The 22,067-nt window shown below is 41.3% G+C and overlaps 1 protein-coding gene across 3 annotated transcripts in view; it reads right to left on the bottom strand.

The window, feature by feature from the left end:
* NALCN (sodium leak channel, non-selective) overlaps positions 1-22,067 on the bottom strand; it is a 387,480-nt gene that overhangs the window by 333,860 nt on the left and 31,553 nt on the right. For 2 of the 3 annotated variants that reach the window (XM_032771366.2, XM_032771357.2), the window contains one exon: positions 7,013-7,096. The exons of the other annotated variant lie outside the window; for it this stretch is intronic. In XM_032771366.2, coding sequence (XP_032627257.1) covers positions 7,013-7,096 — 84 coding nt within the window. The remainder of the gene's footprint in view (positions 1-7,012; positions 7,097-22,067) is intronic. 3 annotated transcript variants of the gene reach the window in all.

The following is a 22,067-nucleotide window of genomic DNA, read 5'->3' as shown; positions in this document are numbered from 1 at the left end:
TTCCCCATGAGGCTACAGAGGATGAGGTTAAGGTCCCACGTGGGCATAGGGTCTTTTAGTGTTGGGTAGGTATTCATCATGCCTTTTAGAAAATGCTTAGTCATTGGATGAGCAAAGAGAGTGCCTCCATCCACATTATCATGTAACGAGATGATTGCAGCGAGATGTACTCTAATGGAGCTCTTGGATAGCCCTGATTTTTTAAGACCTAATATATATTCTGGGCAGTGGGGCCAACCCTGGGCAGTGGGGCTGACCGTGGAGCAATATGGTTAGCCTTGCACTAAGTGTGAAATTGTGTCCATTTCTGTGTATATGTTTTTTGTGAGCTTAGTCTGTGACTGTTCAAGAATATGTCTTTAATTTCCTCAGAATAGTCTTTGTCAATATCCAGTAGCCATGGAGAAACCAAGCCTTGAGATGGAGAAGAGCTAGACTGGGGTGATTGATGCATCCTGAGTCCTGTGTCAGGAGGTGAAGTATTAATGGGAGGATTCAAGGTGGTTTCACTGCCATCTGTCTCAGGTTTGTGAACTATGTTTGTCTGGGCCATGTAGGCACACTGAGAATGACCCTGGACTTGTCTTGCCTGATCTGTGTATAAGCCGACTCAGAAGTGGAATCGGAGGGAACGCCTACATTAGCGGTTCCTCCCATTTCATGAGGAGGGCTTTGCCCAGAGAGTGGATCAGTATTGTGGCCACTTTGCATTGTGAACTGTGCCAAATAGGTCTAAAGCAGGGAATTCCCATAGGTTGAATATGGTGGTGAGGGTTGCATAGTCCATCTCCCACTCGTGGATTTGTGAGAAGTCTCTGCTCAGTTGGTCCGCCGTGGTGTTCTGGTGTTCCGGCAGGTAGGATGTGAGTTGTCTACTTGTGGGAGATGCACCAAATCCAGAGGTGTATTGCCTCCATGCACAGAGAGTATGATTGGGCTCATAGGCACCGACTCTGTGGGTGCTCCAGGGCTAGAGCATCCACAGGGAAAAATTAATGGGTACTTTGCACCCACTGGCAACCAAGCTGCCTCACTCCCACCCCCTCCTCACCTCCTTCTCTCTCTCCCCGAGCACCATGTCCCAAATCCTCCTCCTCCCTCCCAGCAGTTCCAATCTGCCCGCCACCTAACAGCTGTTTCGCAGCGATTATGACTTTCTGAGAGGGAGGGGGAGGAGCAAGGACGTAGCATGCTCAAGAAAGGAGGCAGAGAAGAGGCAGGGCAGAGGCAGGGAATGGGGGCAGGAAGAGGGCGGAGCTGGGGTGGGAAAAGGCAGAGTTGGGTGGACTTTGGGGAAGGAGTGAAATGAGGGTGAGGCGAGGGCGATTAAGGGCCTGGAAGAGGCGGGAAGGGGCATGGCCAGGGGTGCGGGGGGGGGTGAGCACCCACCGGGCAGAGGGGAAGCTGGTGCCTATGGTCAGGCTCCCTCTTGGTGGTTTATGCAGAACATGCATGCTGTGTTGTCCATAAGGACTTTGATGGTAGTGTTGGGGATTAGAGGAAGGAAATGCTTGCATGCATTTCTGACTGCTCTTAGTTATAGTATGTTTATATGCAAGTTGGCTTCTGCTGCTGACCAATGACCCTGGATCATGTTGTCACCCACGTGCGCTTCCCATCCCATGGGAGAGGCATCTATGTTGATCATTACTGTAGGAGCTTTCGGTTGGAATGGGACACCAGAGTAGATGTTTTGTGGGTATGCCCACCACTCAAGGGAATTCTTTACCTTGCAGGGCATAGTGAGCCGCTTGTTGAGGGAGTGCTTGTGTGGTATATAGCAAGTGCTAAGTCAGGTTTGTAGGCATCTCATATGTAGTCTGGTACATCTGATGACAAAATTCGTAGCGGCCACGTGCCCCAAAAGTTGTAGGCATGTCCTGGCTGACATTTGCGGGCTGTCCGTGACCATAGTAATCAGAGTGGTTAAGTTGAGGAAGTGCTGTTGGTGTAACTCGCTGTTGCTGTGAGGCAGTCGAGATGGGCCCCTATAAATTCCAACTCTTGGACAGGGACCAAGGTGGACTTCTGAACATTTATTTGAATCCTAAGGTTTGTAAAGAGGGCTATCGTGGTTTGTGTGGTGTCTAGTGCTGCCCGCTGTGTTGATGCTCTTGCCAAGCAGTCATCCAGGTATGGAAAAATCATCACCTCTAGTCTGTGGAGGTGAGCTGCCTTGGAGAAGACCCTTGGGGTGGTTGACAATCCAAAGGGTAGCACTTTGTATTGATAATGTTGATGTCCTACAGTGAAGCATAGGAATCTTCTGTATGCTGCATGAATGGTGATATGAAAGTAAGCGCCTTGTAGGTCGAGAGACAGAAGCCAATCTCCTTTCTCTAATGCCAGAATTATCGTTGATAGGATCACCATTTTGAATTGCTGCATTCTCACAATCTTGTTGAGTTTGTGTAAATCCAGAATGGGTCTCAATCTGCCATTCTTTTTCTGAGTGAAGAAATAAAGGGAATAAAATCCTTTCCCGTGTTGAACTGGTACTGTTTCCACGGCCCCTGTGGTTTCCTATTGTAACAGGGGCTCGTGAGAGGTCCTGAAGAGGGACGGGGAAGAGGTGTTGGTAGGTGGGACAGAATAAATGGGATGGAGTAACCCTACTGGATAATTTCCAGGACCCATCTGTCTGTGGTGATGTTGTTCCAGACTCGGTAATATGGTGACTAGTAGTCCCTAAATGGTGTTAAAGTGAGGTTGAGATCTAGAAGTAGAGAGTGTAGAGGTCTCGGGCCCTCGACCAGACCTTCAAAATGATTGACTGGAGGTGCAAGACTGGTATGTGGATGGCTGGTCTTGATTCTGCCTTCATCCCATCTGCCTCTGTTTGCAGCATTGGATATAGTACCTTTGGGGCTGAGAGTATGGTGCAGCCTGGAATTTTTGATTGTAAAACCTGCCCTGCTTTTCCTGTTTCCAGGGACAGATGCCAAGAGTCTTTAAGGTGGCCCGGGAGTCCTTCAAAGTATGCAAGGACACATCAGTGGATTCAGCAAACAGTTTCTGACCCTCAAAGGGTAGATCCTCAACCGTAGCCTGTACCTCCCTCAAGAATCCCAACAAATAGAGGCAAGGTGCCCAACATATGATCATGGAGGTCACAATGGAGCGGGCGTCTGTATCCATGGAATCGAGAGAGGCTTGGAGGACCGTCCTTGCAATGAGAGAGCCTTCAGAAATGTTGGACTTACACGCTTCTCTCCTGTCCTCAAGGAGATGTTCAATAAAAGATGACATTGTAGAAAACGATGTGTGTATACTTTGGGAGCTGTGCAGAGTAATTTGTGATGCGGAATTACAAGGTGGTGGAAGAATAGGCTTTGTGCCCAAAGAGGTCTAGCCTCTTCCAGTCTTTGTCGTAAGGGGTGGATCTTGACTGTTGCTGTTTGCCCCTCTGATTTACTGCCTCCACCAGTGGAGTGGGGTGGGTAAACAGAAATTCAGTCTTTTTTGCCAGCACATAATATTTTTTGTCCAATCTTTTGCAGGAAGGAGGTGCTGTGGCTGGTGTCTGCCAGATGGTTTCTGCAGGGTGCATTATGCCAGCATTACTGGGCAATACTATTTTTGCTGATCAGGATGCTTGGAGAATGTCAGTGAGCAGATGTTGGGTCTCAGGGAGCTCAGACAAGAAGATGTAGAGGGAGTCCGCTACCCTCTTAAAAATGTCCTGAAAGGACTTGAAGTCATCCCCCAAAGTGGAGGGTGGTGGCATGATTGTTTCATCTAGAGACAAAGATGAGCTATGCATAGGTGGCAAGGTGTCTCCTTCAGGTGCATCCTCCTGCTCTTCAGTCCTGTCATCCTGGGCCTCTGAAGGTGCTGGGTCCATTGGTGAGGGTGGGCAGGGTGATCTGGAGACCAGTGAGTTAGGAGGTATAATGTTCTGAGACCTATAGATGGTCCATGGGTCCCAGTATGGCCAGGTGGGTGGGAGAACCGTAGGAGGTGGCAGCCAGGATTTGGGTCTGCCAGGTTCACACGTCTACAAGTGGTTGGCGATGTGAGCATCCAGCTTTAGGAGAGGAGTGGTGAGGGGTGTACATCCCTGTGTTGTCCTCCTGATCATCATCATCACTGGAGAGAGGTGGCACCAAAGCCCCTCTGGTGATGATCCGGCTTGGTCTGGGCCTTGCTGGGGTACCGTCAGTACTGAATAGGGAGATCCCTGGCATAGAAGAAACTGCCAGGTTTCTTTACTTTTCTTTTCTGGTGAAAAGTGGCAGTACTGGGAAGCTCGTTGCTGGGGATGGCAGTGCAGTCTGAGAGGAGAGGGTCAGAACTGTCGGTGCCAAGATCTTGCTGAGTTGTGTATGTACAGCAGGTGGTGCCATTACACTGGTCAATGCCGGGACATTATTCAGCATGGTCAGTGCTGAGCTAGGAAGCTTGGCTTTAGATAGTGCACCTCCCTGAGAGCCTGGCCGTACCAGGTCCTTGGCTCCTCGAGAAGTCTTGCTACCGGACGTTCACAGTGCCTCTCAGTCTGAGGCTCTCGGTGCCATCGATACTGGGACAGATTTTTCACCAGGAGACCATTTCCTTTTAAGCGGATCTCACCATGGCGATGAATGAGACCAGTGTCAGGTAGCCTTTTTAGGGACAAGGTCCTGAGAAGCAGTCTCGGTAGTGAAGCCCTTGTCTGAGGCGGCTGCTGGTGACCGTTGGCCAGGAGGCATCCTGGATTCTGCATCGGAGGCTGACCCAAGGAATTTTTCCATCATGGCCATTTGCAAGAAGTATCGACAGCTTGCAGGTCAGGCAGCATTTAAATCCAGGGGAGCCAGGCACGCCTGAGGAAGGGCCAACTGTAGAAAAAAATGGGGTAGCCCATTTTTATTCAGTCATTGTTGACGGAGGCCCGCCGGATGGCGAAAGGTGGAAAAACTACACTAAATTTTTTTTTTAAATGGAAGAAATTAAAGACTAACGCTAACCGAAGTTAACTAGGATTTAGAGGATAAAAGAAAAAAGAAGGAATATGAACTATCTATGGAGCTGAAGAGGCGCTGCTGTTGCTCTGACTCAAGCCAAGGGCAAAAGAGAAGGAACTGGGGGTCAGTTGGCAGTGCATGCTAGGTAGCTGCTCAGAGCAGCACAAGACGGCTGCCGTGGCTGCGCGGCTAACCAGGGCACTGCTATTACAAATCTCCGATTACAAGTGCAGGGCACCAAGACACATAAAGTGGAGCACTCACAGGGACATTCCTCAAAGAAGAAGGATTGGTTCTTGGCCCTACATTATTTAACATATTAATCAATTACCTGGAAGAAAACTAAATCATCACTGATAATGTTTAAAGATGACACAAAAATTGGAGGAGTGGTAAATAATGAAGAGGAAAAGTCATTGATTCAGAGCATTCTAGATCATTTTGTAAACTGGGCACAAACAATATGTTTTAATATGGCTAAATGTACATGTATACATCTGGGAACAAAGAACACAGGCCATACTTACAGGATGGGGGACTCCATCTTGGTAAGCAGTGACTCTAAAAAAGATTTGGGGGTCATGGTGGATAATCAGCTCAACTTGAGCTCCCAGTGTGATGCTGTGGCCACAAGAGCTAATGAGAATCTTGGATGCATAAACAGGAGAATCTTATGCACTAGTAGAGAGGTTATTTTACCTCTGTATTTGGCACTGGTGAGAACACTGCTGGAATATTGTGTCCAGTTCTGGTGCTCACTATTCAAAAAGAATGTTTACAAATTGGAGAGGCTGCAGAGAAGAATCACAATAGTGATTAAAGGGTTACAAAAAGTGTCTTAGAGTGATAGACTTAAGGAGCTCAACAAAGTAAAGGTGAAGGGGTGACTTCATTACAGTTCTAAGTACTTACATAGTGAACAAATATGTAATAATGGGCTCTTCAAACTAGCAGAGGAAGGTAGAAGACAATCCAATGGCGGGAAGTTGAAGCTAGACATATTCAGAGTTGAAATATGGGCTACATTTTTAGACTAATTAACCACTGCAACAATTTACCCTAGGGTCATGGTGGATTCTCCATCACTGACAATTTTTAAAATCAGGATTGGATGTTTTTTTAAAGATGTGCTTTAGGTATTATTTTGGGGGAAGTTATACGGTCTGTGTGAAATAGGAGGTCAAATTAGATGATCACAATGGTCCCTTCTGGCCTTGGATCTACGAATGTACCAGGAAATGTTCTCTAAGGATCACCGACAGAGTGCAGAGTAGGTTACAGTGTTTGACATTTAAAAGTTAGCATTTATCCACTTCTACCACACAGGTGTATGAAAGATATCACAGTTTCCCCTATACTTAAATAGAAAATAACTGTATGTCTCAGATGTGGTAACTGTGCATGGTTATGTATCTTAAAATAACTAGTTTTTCAAGATGTTGTAGTCAGTATGGATGCACACCTAGTGTGGGATCCACACCAACATGTACTTGAATAAGATATGATGACTTTTAAATGGCAATCATGACAGGTCCTTTCCATCTTTAATTATTAATTGAGTCCTGTAGTCCCTGATCAGTTCTTACTCAGGAGAAACTCCCTCTGTGCTGAATGATGAAGGATTGTATGGTCGGCAAGACAGAATTCTTCCTATACTGTAACTTTATGTGAAATGTGAACAAGTTAACATTGCTATGGAAACGTCTTGGTTTTTTTTTTTATTATTATTATTTCCTCTGTTTTATTTTAAATCTGTGACATTCCTTCCAATATGTAATATGTTGAATTTCTGAATGTTTTTAAAATTAAGGACATGTCTAAATTAAAGAAATTCACACCAGTGAAACATCAAAGAAAACCCCTAATGTAGATGCACTGCACTGGCTGTGTTGTTACTGGACTGTGAAACAGTAGAACCATTGAATTTAAATCTGACCCATGAACAAATGTATATTTATAGAACACAGTTACTTGTTCATACTGCTGTGAGCATTTTGCATGCACAACTGCAGGGCCTACTTCTGAAATATTAGCCCTTTATATTTAAGGTAAAATTATGTAATTACCTGTAACACCAATGACACCCAAAGACAAAACACCATGAATCCATCAAACACACACCAACGATCCTTTACATAGGAGCTATCCCCCTAAAAGAGAAATAAAAATTAGTGGGTTTTTTGTTTTGTTGCTTCATACCAAAATAAAAAAGGAAAATCACAAATGATATCCACTGCCAAGAAGGAACAGCATCATTCTCTACCATCTTTAAAATGTCATTTTAACAGATTCCAAATCCCCAATGTCTGGGCTGGAAGATGATGGAAATTTTAAATAAATACATAAATAAATAAGTAAATTATGTATTCAGGAAAGAAAGTTGTGAGCTTCATTTTTCTGCGGCATGCATTTTATGATGTATTTTAGAGGGCAGGAGGGTTCAAACTAGGGTGAGAAATCACTGAACAGAAACTTGCAAGCACTGTCATTTCAACTTTTACTTGCTGCACACAATACTTTTACTTCCCTGCCCATGGTCTAAGGTAATGAGGAACTCTTCTTTCAGAGGCAATGCTAAACAAATGCAACTTCTCTAGCCTGTATGTCTGATGATTGAAAAGTAGCTTCAAGCTGTTTGTCTACAGACCTCAATTGCTGACATTCTATATTTTCCCCTCCGTGTACTAACCATGCCTCCAGAGGAATGAGCACTCAGACATGCTAAATGCTTTGATTGTGTGTGTTGAATAAAAAAAAAACACTGATACTTCTTTCTCTAGCATATGAAAACCCTTTGAAATCTGATTTCCTTCCCAGAGCACCAAAATATCACAATTTATCCAAAACAGGAAATTTTCTGTGAATGAGGTTCGAGCAGGCATTTGGCCAAAAGTTCTGATATTCAGCCACACTTGAGTAATTTTCAAACACCTATTACAAGTCATATAGTTTTATAAAAGGTTCCCATTTCCTCCCCACAGTATCTTGGCATGGCTGAACTGGCTCTGCCACTTTTCCTTAGTACTGGAGACACAAATTATAAAGAAGTCATGCTCCCTTCTGATCTTACAGTAGCACCAACAGTTTTGGCTCTCTTTCCTCTTGTGGTCAGTTCATGTCATGTTCTCCTATTACTCTTCCCTTCCTGCTTGGTGATAGACACCAATCTCCTCATTTCCACTTACTGCAGATTCCATCTTGCCTGGCCCCGTGGAATCACACCTCCTTCCTGCTCAGAATGTGCTCTGGCAAGCTGCAAGTTTACGGTGCTTCTTGACTGTACAAAGGCTACCTGTCTCAGGGTCCCCGTTCTTGCAATTTGTAGGCTAGATCCTTAACTGGAGGCTTTAGCCTTCCCAGAGCATAATAAGCCATTTTTAAAGAATGCAAACTCAGCCATTTTATCAAAAAAAAAAAAAGCAATTTTTTTCAGAATAGATTTAAATTGCTAACACATCTCTAAAAATGGTACTAAGTACTTTTAATTATCATTAGGGGGTTGGCATTGAGATTTAGGCACATACGTAAGTAGACATTCTATCTGTGGCACACTTTTCATAATATCATCATTGTAATGGCAGAATATTAGCAAAACATAACGGCTAGTAAATCTGGAAGAATCAGTTGACTCATGCTGGATTATATTTACCAACAATCTGCTACAATAAACAATCATACAGAAAGTTTGACAGTGGCACTTTGCACTATGCCCATAATCTGGCTTTGGCTGAATATTTTTTTCATATTTTCAGCATTTGGCTGTATTCTATAGTTAGACATTGGGGACACCCCTAATATGGATAAAATATTTAATTTCTAACTAGATTTTGATTCAGCATGTAATTCATTATTGGGGGCATTTCAAAGGTAGGACTACTTCTCAATTAATGAGAAAATCACAGTATGCTTCTTGGATGAATCCTGGCATTGATTTTTAGTACCACTTCCTACTGGAAAAAATCTAAATATTTTTAAATACTCAATAGGCCTGAAGACATAATGAGAAATTGCATTCCATTCCACCTCTAAAAACAACCTTAGGTTGAAATTCCACTGTGGTTCAGGCAATAGTTGTCTGTTCTTACACCTGATGAGGAATATCACTAGAAGGAATTTTTCCTGAAGGAAGCTTTCCTGAAACAGCTGAAATGGTTGATATGTTAATTTACAACCATTTTCCAATCCCATCTACAGAAAATCTGAAATTAACTAGATTTGTGAGTTGTGCATAGGAATTTGTCTGTGAATGCACTATTGCTTAGTACGTCACACCATGGCACATACTGTTCATTGTGTTGTGCAAGATAGCCTTTGGACTGATAAAACTTGTTATAAATGTGCTCCCACTCTCTCAACTTCGGCATAAAAATGATAACTGGATTTGGATGAAGTATCCTGTCCACACTGACAATATCATTTCTTGGTAAGAGGATTATGGGGAGACAATCCCAGAGTTTCTTGAAAACAGTTCTCCAGGCCCTTAAGGTATGACTGATATCATTTCTAGCAGAAGTACTATGGGGATGTTCTCTTAGGGCCTGATCCAGGAATATCCCATTGAAGTCAAGGGCATTATTCATGTGCTTAAAGTTAAGCCTGTATTTAAATACTTTGATAGATCAGGGCAGAGTGTTCAGCAGCATATAGGATCAAGTCTTTATTTTCGATTTTTTTAAAATGTGGGTTTAGCATTTGTAAAAGATGCAAAATTAGCACCTGAGGCTGCAGTCCTCTATTTGAGTCTAATCCAAAACTCACTGAAGGCAAGGTGAATCCTCCCATTTATTTCAGTGCCTATGGATTGGTCTCTTTATGTACAAGATTGAGGGCACAGCTACTTCACACTGTGTGCCTCACACTCCATCCTAGAGAAATCACTGCAGGGGCGTGACTGTGGGCCCTTGGTGTTGGAAACTATATTACAGGGTGCAACAACACAGATTGCCCACAATCCCTACCCTTTCAGGCATCCCAGATCTTGCCAGCAATGCCCAGGAAATGGCCAGGGCCATTCAGAGAAGGTGTATCACCAAGGTAGCCAAGAAATGTGCTGATTCAGTTTCTCTCTCAGGCAACCTATGGAGCACTACTGGAACTGACAGCTGCTCTCGCAACTTATAAAACTTAATTGTGAGACCTGGGAGTTCAATAGACTATATTGACAATACGCGCCAGACAAGTATGGTCTTTTAGGACAGTAAGTGTTAAGTGGATTTCCTGGGCAACACCTAGGGGGAACTTAATGCAAATTCCCCAACTCCAGTTATGCAAAAACCAAGCCCTCTGAAGAGAGGGACTCTGTCTGCTGATTACCTGTTCCCAGAGACTGGAGATCAAAGGTCCAAGATGCATAAAGAACCAGGCTGATCTTCTCAGTGTCAGTTCTGGTTCTGAGACAGTTATAATCTTGTAACCATGGGAGAAACCCAGTCGTGGGTTTTGAAGGACTGACACCTACCAAATCCCAAGGCTGGAGTTGGGATTGACCTCTCTGAAAGGTTTTTTAACATGCATGTAGGTTCTTTTGTTGTTTTTAATGTATTTTCTCTGTAATGCTTTCATCTTAAAAATAAATGTGCTTGCTTAGAGCTGTGTGGTAACTTATAACTATGGGAAATATGCTGATTATATGCTGGAGAGAAAGCAGAGTGCTAATGTCTGTCTTCAAGGCAGACTGATTTGCTGGGGATCTCACAATGTAAATCAGGGAGTTGTCAGCCTTGAAACAGTCAGGAGTGAGGAAAACATTGGTCTCCAACCAAGAGAGGTAATGGCTGAGAGCTAGAAGTCTAAAAGTAGGCACCGTGGTATAGTTGCTTTGAACTGTAGATACCTCTCTCTCAGCACATGAGAAGAACAAGCTTCCCCTAACATGCTGCCATCTCTTGCCTTTTAATGTTTATGTACAGTATGTCACAGTCAAGCTATCTTAGACTAGACCATGTACACGCAGTTCTGGATGAAGCATGTGTATTTAGTGAGCTTGAATGTTGTCCTTATCTCTGCAATACTGATATATGGTATTTTGAGTTTTGACTGATCAAACATCTTGCTGCTGCCTGCTATCCCAACACAGCAGAGAAGCCAGTTCTGACTGTATCTGTGATTCCACCTAGGAAGAGCTTTAGATTAATTCACCATGACAATGTTGCCTAAACTCAGGTAGGCAATCTGAAATAGAGAGATTTGCTTAGAGCAGAGTGTGTCCTTTCTTATTTAATTTTTCAAGTTTTCAGTTAATTTAAGCTAAAATAAATAATACAGACATTCTCTCACTTTTGCACTTGTTACTTTCCATTGGAACATTGCTCTCATCAGGATGTCATTCAGATGGGTAACAATTGTGGCAAATTGCCAGTACTGTTCTCTGGGTCTCGCGCTTTCTCTTCTCTGGGGTAGGTTCAGGGCGCTATTGCTTGGCTCTGAACCAGTTCTTAATCACTTCCCTAGTGTCCTTGGAGGAGGGGAGTGGAGAGGGAGGGACCTGGGCCCGCCCTCTACTCCAGGTCCCAACCCAGGGGCCCTGGGGTTGTGGTGAACCACTTGACTAGCGGTTTCTTCCCCTGGGTTACTTCCCTCTCATACCCGTCAGCTTGTGAAGGGCTTCTCGCCTCTCTTCTATACAAGCCTGGTGCCCCTTACCTAGGGTTTCTGTTGGGCTTCCCAATCCACCGCAGCACTCCTCCAAACCTTCTATTTCTCTCTGGACAAACTCTTCTCTTCTGCAATCTGCACTCTGCTCCAATCCAACCTTTCTCCTTCAACTACCACCCCTGTCTGACTGAAGCAGGGGTTTATATCCCATGACTGGAGTCAGGTGCTCTAACTGGAGTCAGGTGCTCTAACTGGAGTCAGGTGCTCTAGTTAATCTAAAGCAAATCTTCCTCCCTTGGCAGGGAATAAGGCCCCCTGCTAACACTCTTATGCTGCCTTCTGGCCATGCTGTATCACACAATATACTTTCCTGATTGTAACAGCCACACTAAAAGACACTCGAGGAAGTAGTATTATTTTTTTATTTTCAGTAAATCAATCCAAACTAATAAATCTCACCACAATTATTCATCGTTATGATCTCATCAAAATAGAAGTGTAGGTGTCACAAGTTTCCATTCACAGCAGTACGAAAATAAAAATAGTTGTTTAAAAGTAAATAGATTTTAGGGGAAAAATATTTAATTTTAAGTGATGAATTTATTTTTCTGGCTACCTAGAAGTAATTCTTTAAAGGTTAATTGGTAACAAATATTAATTTTCTGTTAAAGGTGGATTACATTTTACATTGCTGACACTACTGATAATAGAATACACAGAAAAAACAAAACAATAGGATTCTACATCTTAATTTTTTGTCTATTTTCTGAGATAGACTTTCACACTTCTGAATCTTTTAAAACTTATTTTATCATAATGACTGTGAGTTAGTAAGTTTTGAAATTCACTGCATTATTGAATTCAGTATGTTTTGTTCTAAAGAACAAATGTGGACTTTGGGGACCCTTCCTCATTCCAATAAAGTCAATGGGAATTAAGAACACTGTTTACTTAATTTAAAACATATTACGAAGTGGAAATATACGGAACATCCTTTCCTAGTCATTATCCTAAATACAGAATTTTACCTGCTGGTAGTCAACAGCAAGTACAAATGCAGTACCAATAGTACCAGTGCAAATGCATGGTAACAGTGGGCCCAATTTGAGGGGTCACATGTTATTAGAAACCTCCAAAAAAAGAGAGAGAGACAGACAAGTCCAGGGGAAAAAGACCCAGAAACAGATGGAGTCTGAAAGAACTAAGAGAAGAGTAAGCTAGAGACTGAAAATAGCAGAAATAAAGAAGAGGGATTGTCCAAAATTATTTTCCAACTTTAGGGAAAAGAAAAGAAAAAAAGAAAAAACCAGTTACCATGTGACAGCTATTTTCCCCTTTTTAGCTCTGCCTTTCAATTCTTCCCTTCTCTTATATTCTGCCTTTCCCCCTCCCCCGCCGCCCCTTGTTGTTATTATTCCTTATCTTTCTCACTCTTTAGACTGCTGGGGTAGGTGTCTGCTATCCTGTTTTTACTCCACCTTTGGGGATTCTGACACTTGTGAGAGTTCCAGTATGGTAGGAAGCTGTTCTTGCAAAGTGTCCTACCTTTCCACATTTAGATCTTGATTATGTAGGACAGTCTGGCAGTGCTCTCTCCCCTCACTACCTCCACGCCCAGCTCTCCCTTCTCTCATGCCCTCATTTCAAGAAGGTGGCAGCAAATGGCAACTCTTCTGTTAGATGTTGCAGATATATCCTTAACAACATAAGAACGGCCATACTGGGTCAGACCAATGGTCCATCTAGCCCAGTATCCTGTCTTCTGACAGTGTTAGTGCGAGGTGCTTCAGAGGAAATCAGCAGAACAGGCAATTATCGAGAGATCCATCCTCTGTTGTCCACTCCCAGCTTCTGGCAATGAGAGACTAGGGACTCCCAGAGCAGGAGGTTGCATCCCTGACCATCCTGAGTAATAACCATTGACAAACCTATCGATGATGTATCCTCCAGGAACCTAATTCTCTTTTAATCCCTTTTTAAACCCTGTTACAGTTTTGGCCTTCACAACATCCCCTTACATCTCTGAAATGTCAGAGCCACATTTTTTAAAAATTATTTTATTGAGATTATTATTTTATTAAGAAATAAAGGAATTAAGGGGGACTTGATTACAGTTATTAAGTATCTGCATGGGGAAACATATCTGATAATGGGCTCTTCAATCTAGCAGAGAAAGGTATAACATGATCCCACGGCAGGAAGCTGAAACTAAACAAATTCAGACAGAAACTAAGGCATACATTTAACTCTGAGTGTGTAACTGTAAACTGTGATTAACCCCAAGAACAATTCACCAAGGATAGTGGTAGACTCTCTATCACTGATAATTTTTAAATCAAGACTGGATGTTTTTCTAAAAGATCTGCTACAGGAATTATTTTAGGGAAGTTCCATGGCCCGCGTTATACAAGTGATCAGACCAGATAGTCTTAATGGTCCCTTCTGGCTTGGGAATCTCTGAAAATATTGAAAACAAGAGTCAGCAAAATGCAGCATAAAAAAATCCAGATGAAGCCCAGGTGCCTTCCCTTAAGTCAAATTAGGCAGCAGGCCAAGTGCCCTGGACCACCCCCAACCTCCAGCTCCAGGTCTGTGACAATGGTGTTTTTGAATGCCTCCATTTTTGAGTGACGTAGCATCAGCAAGAGATTTGATTTTCAGAAAGTGCTAAATACTCACTCTCTGAAAATCAAGCCCATCTTTAAGTTTCTCAAGTTGAGCACTATAAAAATGAGATACCCACATAATCACTAGTCATTTTTGAGAAATCTTAGACATTGGTAGAGGGCTAAAATTTCCCATGACACTGTCACAAGAGTAGGACTCAGATAGTTACATGTTTAGATGGGTTGGTTGGCCTGTTTGAAAAGGAGTGTTGATTATTGATGTAATTACTGGAGCCTGGGCATCCTCAGGTGTTCTTCACCGTCATAGGTCAGAGCTGCAAGGGGTGGCTCTGGAACCATATGTGTTGAAGTCTTCTGAGACAAGGAATCACGGACAGTCCATCGATTCACTGGACAGTGTCTATCAATTCTACTGCGAAGCTCAACGCGAAGGGTTTTGTATAGCAGTAGGATGTTGATGTGGGCAAGTTCAATCTCCTACACCTATCCTAACAATTTCAAGCCACTTCCAAACTTGTCCACAAAACAGTAAGGAAAGAGCCTCACCTGTCTTCCAATTGTCAAAAGCTGCAAATGTCAAGCCTGCTTCTCAACCCTGGCCAGGTGTCAAAAGCGTTATTTTTTTGCTGTCCAGCTGTCAAACCCTCCCACCTTTTCTCTCACTCCATCCTCAGCTATTACATTCCATAGTCTGCCCAAGATATAAACTAAAGCCATGGCACACGTGTCTCCGAGGCACATGGTCTATTCCAGTCTATATTCAGCCACCTCACTATGTATACATACCATATCCGTTACTATGCCAAATACAAGAGAGAAATTCAGCGCAGCATATTTTATCATGTCTTATAACTATGTAATTCGTTCATTCTTAGACACACAGACAGACAGATAGATAGATATATTCGATAGATAGACCCTCTTGATGATGCTTACAAACATGTATGTTGTCTTAGATACCTAAATAACTTTGCCTCAATCTTTGTAGAATTCTTGGCATTCTGTTTAGGAAGGTTAGGAAAGTTTAAATAATAGTTCAGAAAAGCAAGTAACCCTTAACAAGGGCAATACTGATAACTTTTTATAGGTGGTCACTGTATTAGTCATTCCTCTGAATAATTATAGTATTGTTTCAAAATCAACTAAGTTATTTTTTAAATGTTACACTATAGTAAAAAGACTGTTTATTAGCATTTACACAATGGTATGTCTTAAAATAAAATGTTTTCACCAACACTGCAGGTTATGTCCTATTAAAATAACTCCCCATAGTGGTAGTTAATCCATATTTGTAAAATATTTTGCCCTATATGGACAGTGCTGTATATGAAAGGTTCTAACACATATGTACAAGGGAGGCAGAACTAGGGTTGCTATGAGAAGCTTAGCTCTAAATAGCATTTGTGGCTGTAACATCACTTCCTTGTCATTGAATTAACTCAGGTTATGCAATCATTGGAAACACCTCTTGACTGAAAATTCAGTGCATTATATGAGTGGTTACAAATTTATCTATACCATAAATAATATATGTTTATGGCAGTCTTGTATGCTATATAAAAACATTGAAACAAATCACTTAATGTTAATAAAAGATCCTTACAGCAGTACTGATTACTATGAAGTGCACAGTGCTTAACAGACACAAACTAATATTTGCAAGAGCTCAGTAAAAAGATATTTTAAGATGGGGCCAATTAAGTAAATTTTATTCTAAAGACCAACATAAATAAAGAAAACAAAAAGCAGCAGATGTTCTCTGGGGTTTTTTACGACTCTCGTAAAACAATATATATATTCTTCCATTCTGGCACTTAAATCTTAACAGCTATGATCACTACAGAATCCTTAATTATTTCATTATTTGCAGTAGTAATAAATTAGATTTTACAAAATCATTTACTGAGAGTTTCTTGGATTATTTTAGAGATTACTAATGAGGAAGTAAGTCCTTATTTCACTCAGATAAGACCAGTGAATTTTACTTTTAACAAACATTGAATTTTTACAAATTTACAAAAGCAAGCACATTGAACTTACATTTTTCACTAAATTAGTACATTGCAATAAAAGGGAAACTGTGAAGTGCCTTATTTTGTATTTTATGCTCTGCTATTGACATGCTAACTACAACAACTGTGCATTTTAAAATATTTGTAAGTGTTCAGAGATAATTCTATATAAGCTATTCTGCTGATCAAATATGATTCCATTTCACCTACTCTAACTTGCACATGTGGTGAATACACAATGACAGTTCTAAGGCAGGTAAAACTTAGAAGAAAATAATCCCTTTTTAAGATTTAAGAATTAATACTTTCAAGACATCATACTGACAGACTTCTGAAAAAAAAAGATGATAAAATATTACTCAAGTGTATCTGAAGTGGTGGAGACATGTAGTTACTAAAACAGCAACAAGCAATGGGGATGGAGGGAAGAGCTCAAATCATTAAAACAGAAAAACAATGCTTGTAGGCTGAATATGTTATTCAAATCAGGGATATCAATCACATTTGTGATGAAAGACATAACACTTAGAGGCCATCAATCACATCTGCTATGAAAAATGGAGAAGTCTTAAACTTACCATTCAAGCATTAACAAACACAGGCATAATACAAATTCTCCTGAAACTGATTATATTGTTGGACCAAATTCTCAAAACTGTAAGTCAGAAACTGTCAGAAACTGCTGAAATCCAATAAAAAGGTTCTACATGTATTCCAGGTGCTTGCATGTATGCACACAAAAGCCTCCTGTCTCATAGCCACAGGTACTATGGCACACATGTTAAATGCCTCAATTCAGGAAGTGAAAGACAAGGCAGGTGAGATAATTGGACCATCTTCTACTGGTAGAAGGCATATGTTTTTAAGCTTCATAGAAACTTTATTCAGATCTGGGGAAAGCAGTCAGTGTATCTAAGCTAAAAGTTAGAACAGATTTTTAAGCATAAGGGGTTTACACATGATGTAGAAGACCACTAAAATGAAGTGGGCAATTAAGGTTAGCAAGCAGTGGGATGAGTTATGAATTGTTGTAATGAGCCATAAAACTAATGTTTCTGTTAAGTCCATGGTTTTTAGTGTCTAGCACAGTTATGAACTTAAGTGCCCAGGCTCAACTTTTGATGGTATTGTGCACATTTCCTTTGAGGGTGAGGACTGAGAGATCAGATATGGAGTGATCACTTTGTGAAAAGTGTCCGCCCATGGACAATACGATGCTTTTGTCTTTAATCATTTTTCTGTGAGCATTCATTTGAGAGTGTCGTGATTATCTAATTTCACCCACATAGTTATTGCTGGGCCTTTGATGCACTGGATCAGGTATGCCACATGTTGTGATAGGTATATGGATCTTGAAAGGTGTGGTATAGAGGGTATTGATCATTGTTGCAGTGGAGATATGTCTGCAGAGTTTGCATATGTTATTCTAGCAGTCTGGTGCCACTTTGAATTGGCATATCCTGTTCTATGAGAGACTTGCTTCTGATGATGAGCTTGGGAAGTTCGGGATGGGCGGTTGTCTGAAGGCCAGAAGAAAGGGGTTCAGTAAAAATTTCTTTGTCTCCATCAACTATGGGTTGTAATTATTTGATATTACTCGGTATGGGATCCAGTGTGGGGTAGTTCTCCACCAGAGAAAAAGATCCCATCACAGAACAGGCCACCCAAATACCCTGGGAGAACCTGCTTTCAATGCAGAAAAAAAAAAACCAACCAACGACCGCACACCCCAAGATGTTTCCTATCAACCCACATTGAAACCCATACAGAGTATCATCAACACTGCATACATCTATTCAGCAAGGATAGTCTCTATTGTTTAACTATTTATTGTTTTTCCATCTTACCCCTCCAAAAAGCTATTTATATCTTAAATATTTCAATACATTTTCTATCCCTATTTTTATCTTCAAATGTTCATATTTATAGATTTCTAATATTGACAGAAAGGAGATTTTTTGAGGACTTGATCAAGCACTCCCTCTAGCAGGCTGCTTTTAAGTACTTATGCAAAATTTCCACTCCCTTAGTGTGGCATACTCCGAATGGGTCAGCTCCTGCCTTCCAACCCAAAGCCACTGTAGTTCATTAGTACTATATGTTAGAGAAGTTTTTGAATTAATTAAGGTGAAAATTTTAATCTCAAACATTAGCACTTTCATCATTTTAAAATAATTCAACAGATTTTTTTCAAACATGGCTTGTTCTGTAGACTTATCCTGACTTTAAAAATCAAGTAAGAACCACAAGCACTATCTTATATCTTTCCAACAAAAAGACTATGTAGGCAATTCTAATTTGTATTCTATTGTGGACTTGATTAACTGAAAAATTATTTATCATAGTAGAAGAAACCATATTTTATAGAATAACCACAAGGGCCAGAGTTAAGGTTGAATTTCACCTTAATTCTATGAGAAAGTTTTAATTTTTACTTTTGAGAATTTAATAGTCATCAAGGTAAGGTAGATGTGTTCCTCCTCCCCCAACAAAATTATATATTTTAAATGAAAGCTTTGGTTTTTACAGAGTGCTCACTAATGCAGCATGGGATCAGTGTTGTATCTTAGTTTCCCCTCACTTGGGCATTTTGGTTCAGAACTCCATTTTCTCATCCATTCTATTTATTCTGATGGACACCAGCTCTACCTTCCAGGTCAAGGGTCGCACTCATGACTGTAACTTACCATACCTTGCTTAAAACTATTCACACGTTTCCCTAACTGAGCTTTCATCACAAAGAATCTTATGACAATCAACCATATGGACACAGAGCAACAGGCTGTGGCTGAAAGTCACACATTGTTTTACTATATGATATTTTTGAAAAAAATTGATGTCTTGATCCTGGCCAATGTATTTAGGACACAATGTGTTTTTCCAAAAGGCTCTTTTCTTATGAAAATTTTTATCTAGTTTTCAGAATAAGTGATTTTGATCCTGAAGCTGAACATCCATGTCAGCTCCATCTCCTAACCATTCTTTTTCCACCCCCACCTGGGTGCATTTTAAATATCTTAAAAAGATTACATTTTGAACAGCATGTCTAAAATGATGGCATACAACAACTCCAATATTTCCTTTCCCTTCTCTCTTATGTCTGCATACAGTTGGGGAATCTGACTTGAAGCTGACAATCCAGTTAGTATTTCTACCATTTTGTGATAAGGGGTAAATTAGGACAACTAGTTTTGTAACTTGCAATTTTCCCCTTCATGTTTAAGTGACTAAAGACAGGAAGTTTAATATCATGTATGTATGTGATTATTCAGGGGTTAAAGTATTGGACCATGAGGAAAAAACCCTAATTGTGAGAGGTACTAAACAACATATATCTAATAATCTATAAACCAAGACACTCTCCTGGAATTAGTGTGACCATGTTGGCCAGACTAGTTGACAGAGGGTAGGTCTCTGAGTAAAAGGCAATTGGGAAGGTGGCCGCAAAAAGCTTGGTCTCCAACACACATGTAGATCTGGAAATAAATGCCCTGGACCACCAATAAATAATTTGCTTTAAAAAACAAAAAACAAACAAACAACAAAGTGTCATACCTTCATCAGTCTTTCCACCAAGAACCACAAGCCCATACTCATCAAGTGTGGAGGAATATGAAAAAGTAAACATGAAGGCACGGTAGCTACAAGAAGCCAGCTGTGGCTTCCTGAGTCAGAGCAGTGAAGCCATGGGGTAACATACAGCAGGAGCGGTCCTGCTCTAAAGGACAGTGATGGCACAACTGGTATAAGGTCCTTTACACAAGCAGATGATTGGGGTAGCAGAGCTCAGATCCACTCACCCTCTGTTGTTCCAGACATGCTCCCAGTCTGCACCTGCCCCCACTACCCTCTTATAGCAGGGAGGCAACTGGTATAAGAGATGAATATTGTGATGAAGTTCCTCCTCTACCTTGGTGGGTCCTGCGCTTATTTGGCAGATTTGCTCACCTCAGTGATCTTCCCCACAGTCTGGGTCAACTTCTCCTGTGTCTGATCAGGAGTTGGGAGGTTCGGGAGGAACCCGGGCCCACCCGCTACTCCGGGTTCCAGCCCAGGGCCCTGCGGATCGCAGCTGTTTATAGTGCCTCCTGTAACAGCTGCATGAGAGCTACAACTCCCTGGGCTACTTCCCCATGGCTCCTCCTAACACATTCTTTATCCTTACCACAGGACCTTCCTCCTGGTGTCTGACAATGCTTGTATTCCTCAATTCTCCAGCAGTACACCCTCTCACTCTCAGCTCCTTGCACCTCTTGCTCCCAGCTCCTCACACACAAATCTCACTGACTAACTGGGAGGCTTTTAACTAGCCCCAGCCAGCCCTTGATTGGCTTCAGGTGTCCCAATCAATGTAGCTATCTCCACTGTCTTCTAGAAAGATCTTAATTGGCCCCAGGTGTCTTGATTAACCTGGAGAACTGCCACTTGGTTACCATGGTACCAGGGAGTTGTGTAGCCTGGGGCTAACATACCTGTTCCTCACTACTTTACTGTAGCCATCTGGCCTTGCCCCATCACAATATACTGTCTCTGGAAGCACTAAGCCAGTAGCTAATCCTCCTACACAGTGGGAGTATACCATGAGAAAGGCCAACAAGTTTGAAGCAACTCTGCCCTGGTTTTAACAAATCAGAGAATCCACCCTTGAGTACTTTACAAAAACCCAGTGAAATGGCTCCAGTCTGCCAGAGGTCAATATATAAATAGACTGAGCCTCGTGGAACTACCCTATACTAAAAATGCAAGGGTTATGCTGCAAGCTAATGATGTAAATTATGTAATTACTTAACTAAGGTTATTACAAAATTATTGAAGTCAGTGAATATTGCCAAGTCCTAGCCAAATAAAATCTGACATATCCACTTACTATGACATTAGTTTGAGGTAAAGTATAAAAATCTTATAATGACTCCCACAATGTGATTGGTTTTACAATAATACAGATTACAAAGACAAGCTCGTTGACATTTGATCATGTCCTCTGTAAACCAAAATGTGTCAGACCTGTATTTAGTTGGTCTACAAGATGAAGAACTCTCCTATCTTCAAAATATTCATTTTACATTCTAATACACTTTTTTTTAAATAATGGTAATACCACAATGCTTGGTCACCTACTATATAGTAGCAGCAAGGGTCTGCAATAAATACTGTAGGAACTATGCTAAGTAGATAAATAGTATAATAAATGTGTCCCCTCAGCTTTCATAGAGTGTGAAAACCACTCTATTCCTCTCCCATTCACTAAGGGGAGAATTTTCAGCTTAGCCATCTGCTTGTTTATTCCATTCTTCTTCCAGCAACACGTGAATTCTTTTGCAAATGTACATATTTTCCTATTCACTGCCTAAGATTTTAGAATGTTTTCCTCCTTTATTTATTTAAGAATACCAGCATGGCAACAGTGTCTAATCCAAGCAGTTTACTTGGAATGTCCTCTTCTCTTCCATCACCTAATCGAAAGGTGGGAGTATAAAATGCTCATAAGATGACACCCATGCAGACTCTCTAAGATACCTATACTTGAAGAATAGACTCATGATACCTTATCTTCTGCTACCAAAGTTATTATAAGCATGAGGTAATTTTCATTACACAGTGATTTAAATATATATATATATATACACATACACATAAACACATACACACGTAAACACATACACTCACTCTACACTGAAAAGCTGAGAGAGCAGGCTTTCACAGTTTTATTTGCATAACCCAGTGGAGCAGGTTTCACATATACTGCATTACTGAGTGTCATCTTATCCTTTCTCTCACTGTAATTCCCCCTCTCCTCTCTTCTTCCAATTGAAGAGACTATCCAGTCACAAATCAGTTTGGAGTCGAGAAGTCCACCTTCAGGGCTGCAGTAACACAAGTGTGCAGGG

Source organism: Chelonoidis abingdonii, chromosome 1, assembly GCF_003597395.2.
Source record: "Chelonoidis abingdonii isolate Lonesome George chromosome 1, CheloAbing_2.0, whole genome shotgun sequence".
NCBI classification, from domain to species: Eukaryota; Metazoa; Chordata; order Testudines; family Testudinidae; genus Chelonoidis; species Chelonoidis abingdonii.
Note: the sequence above shows the minus strand (reverse complement) of the source record. Positions and strands in the feature narration are given on the sequence as shown.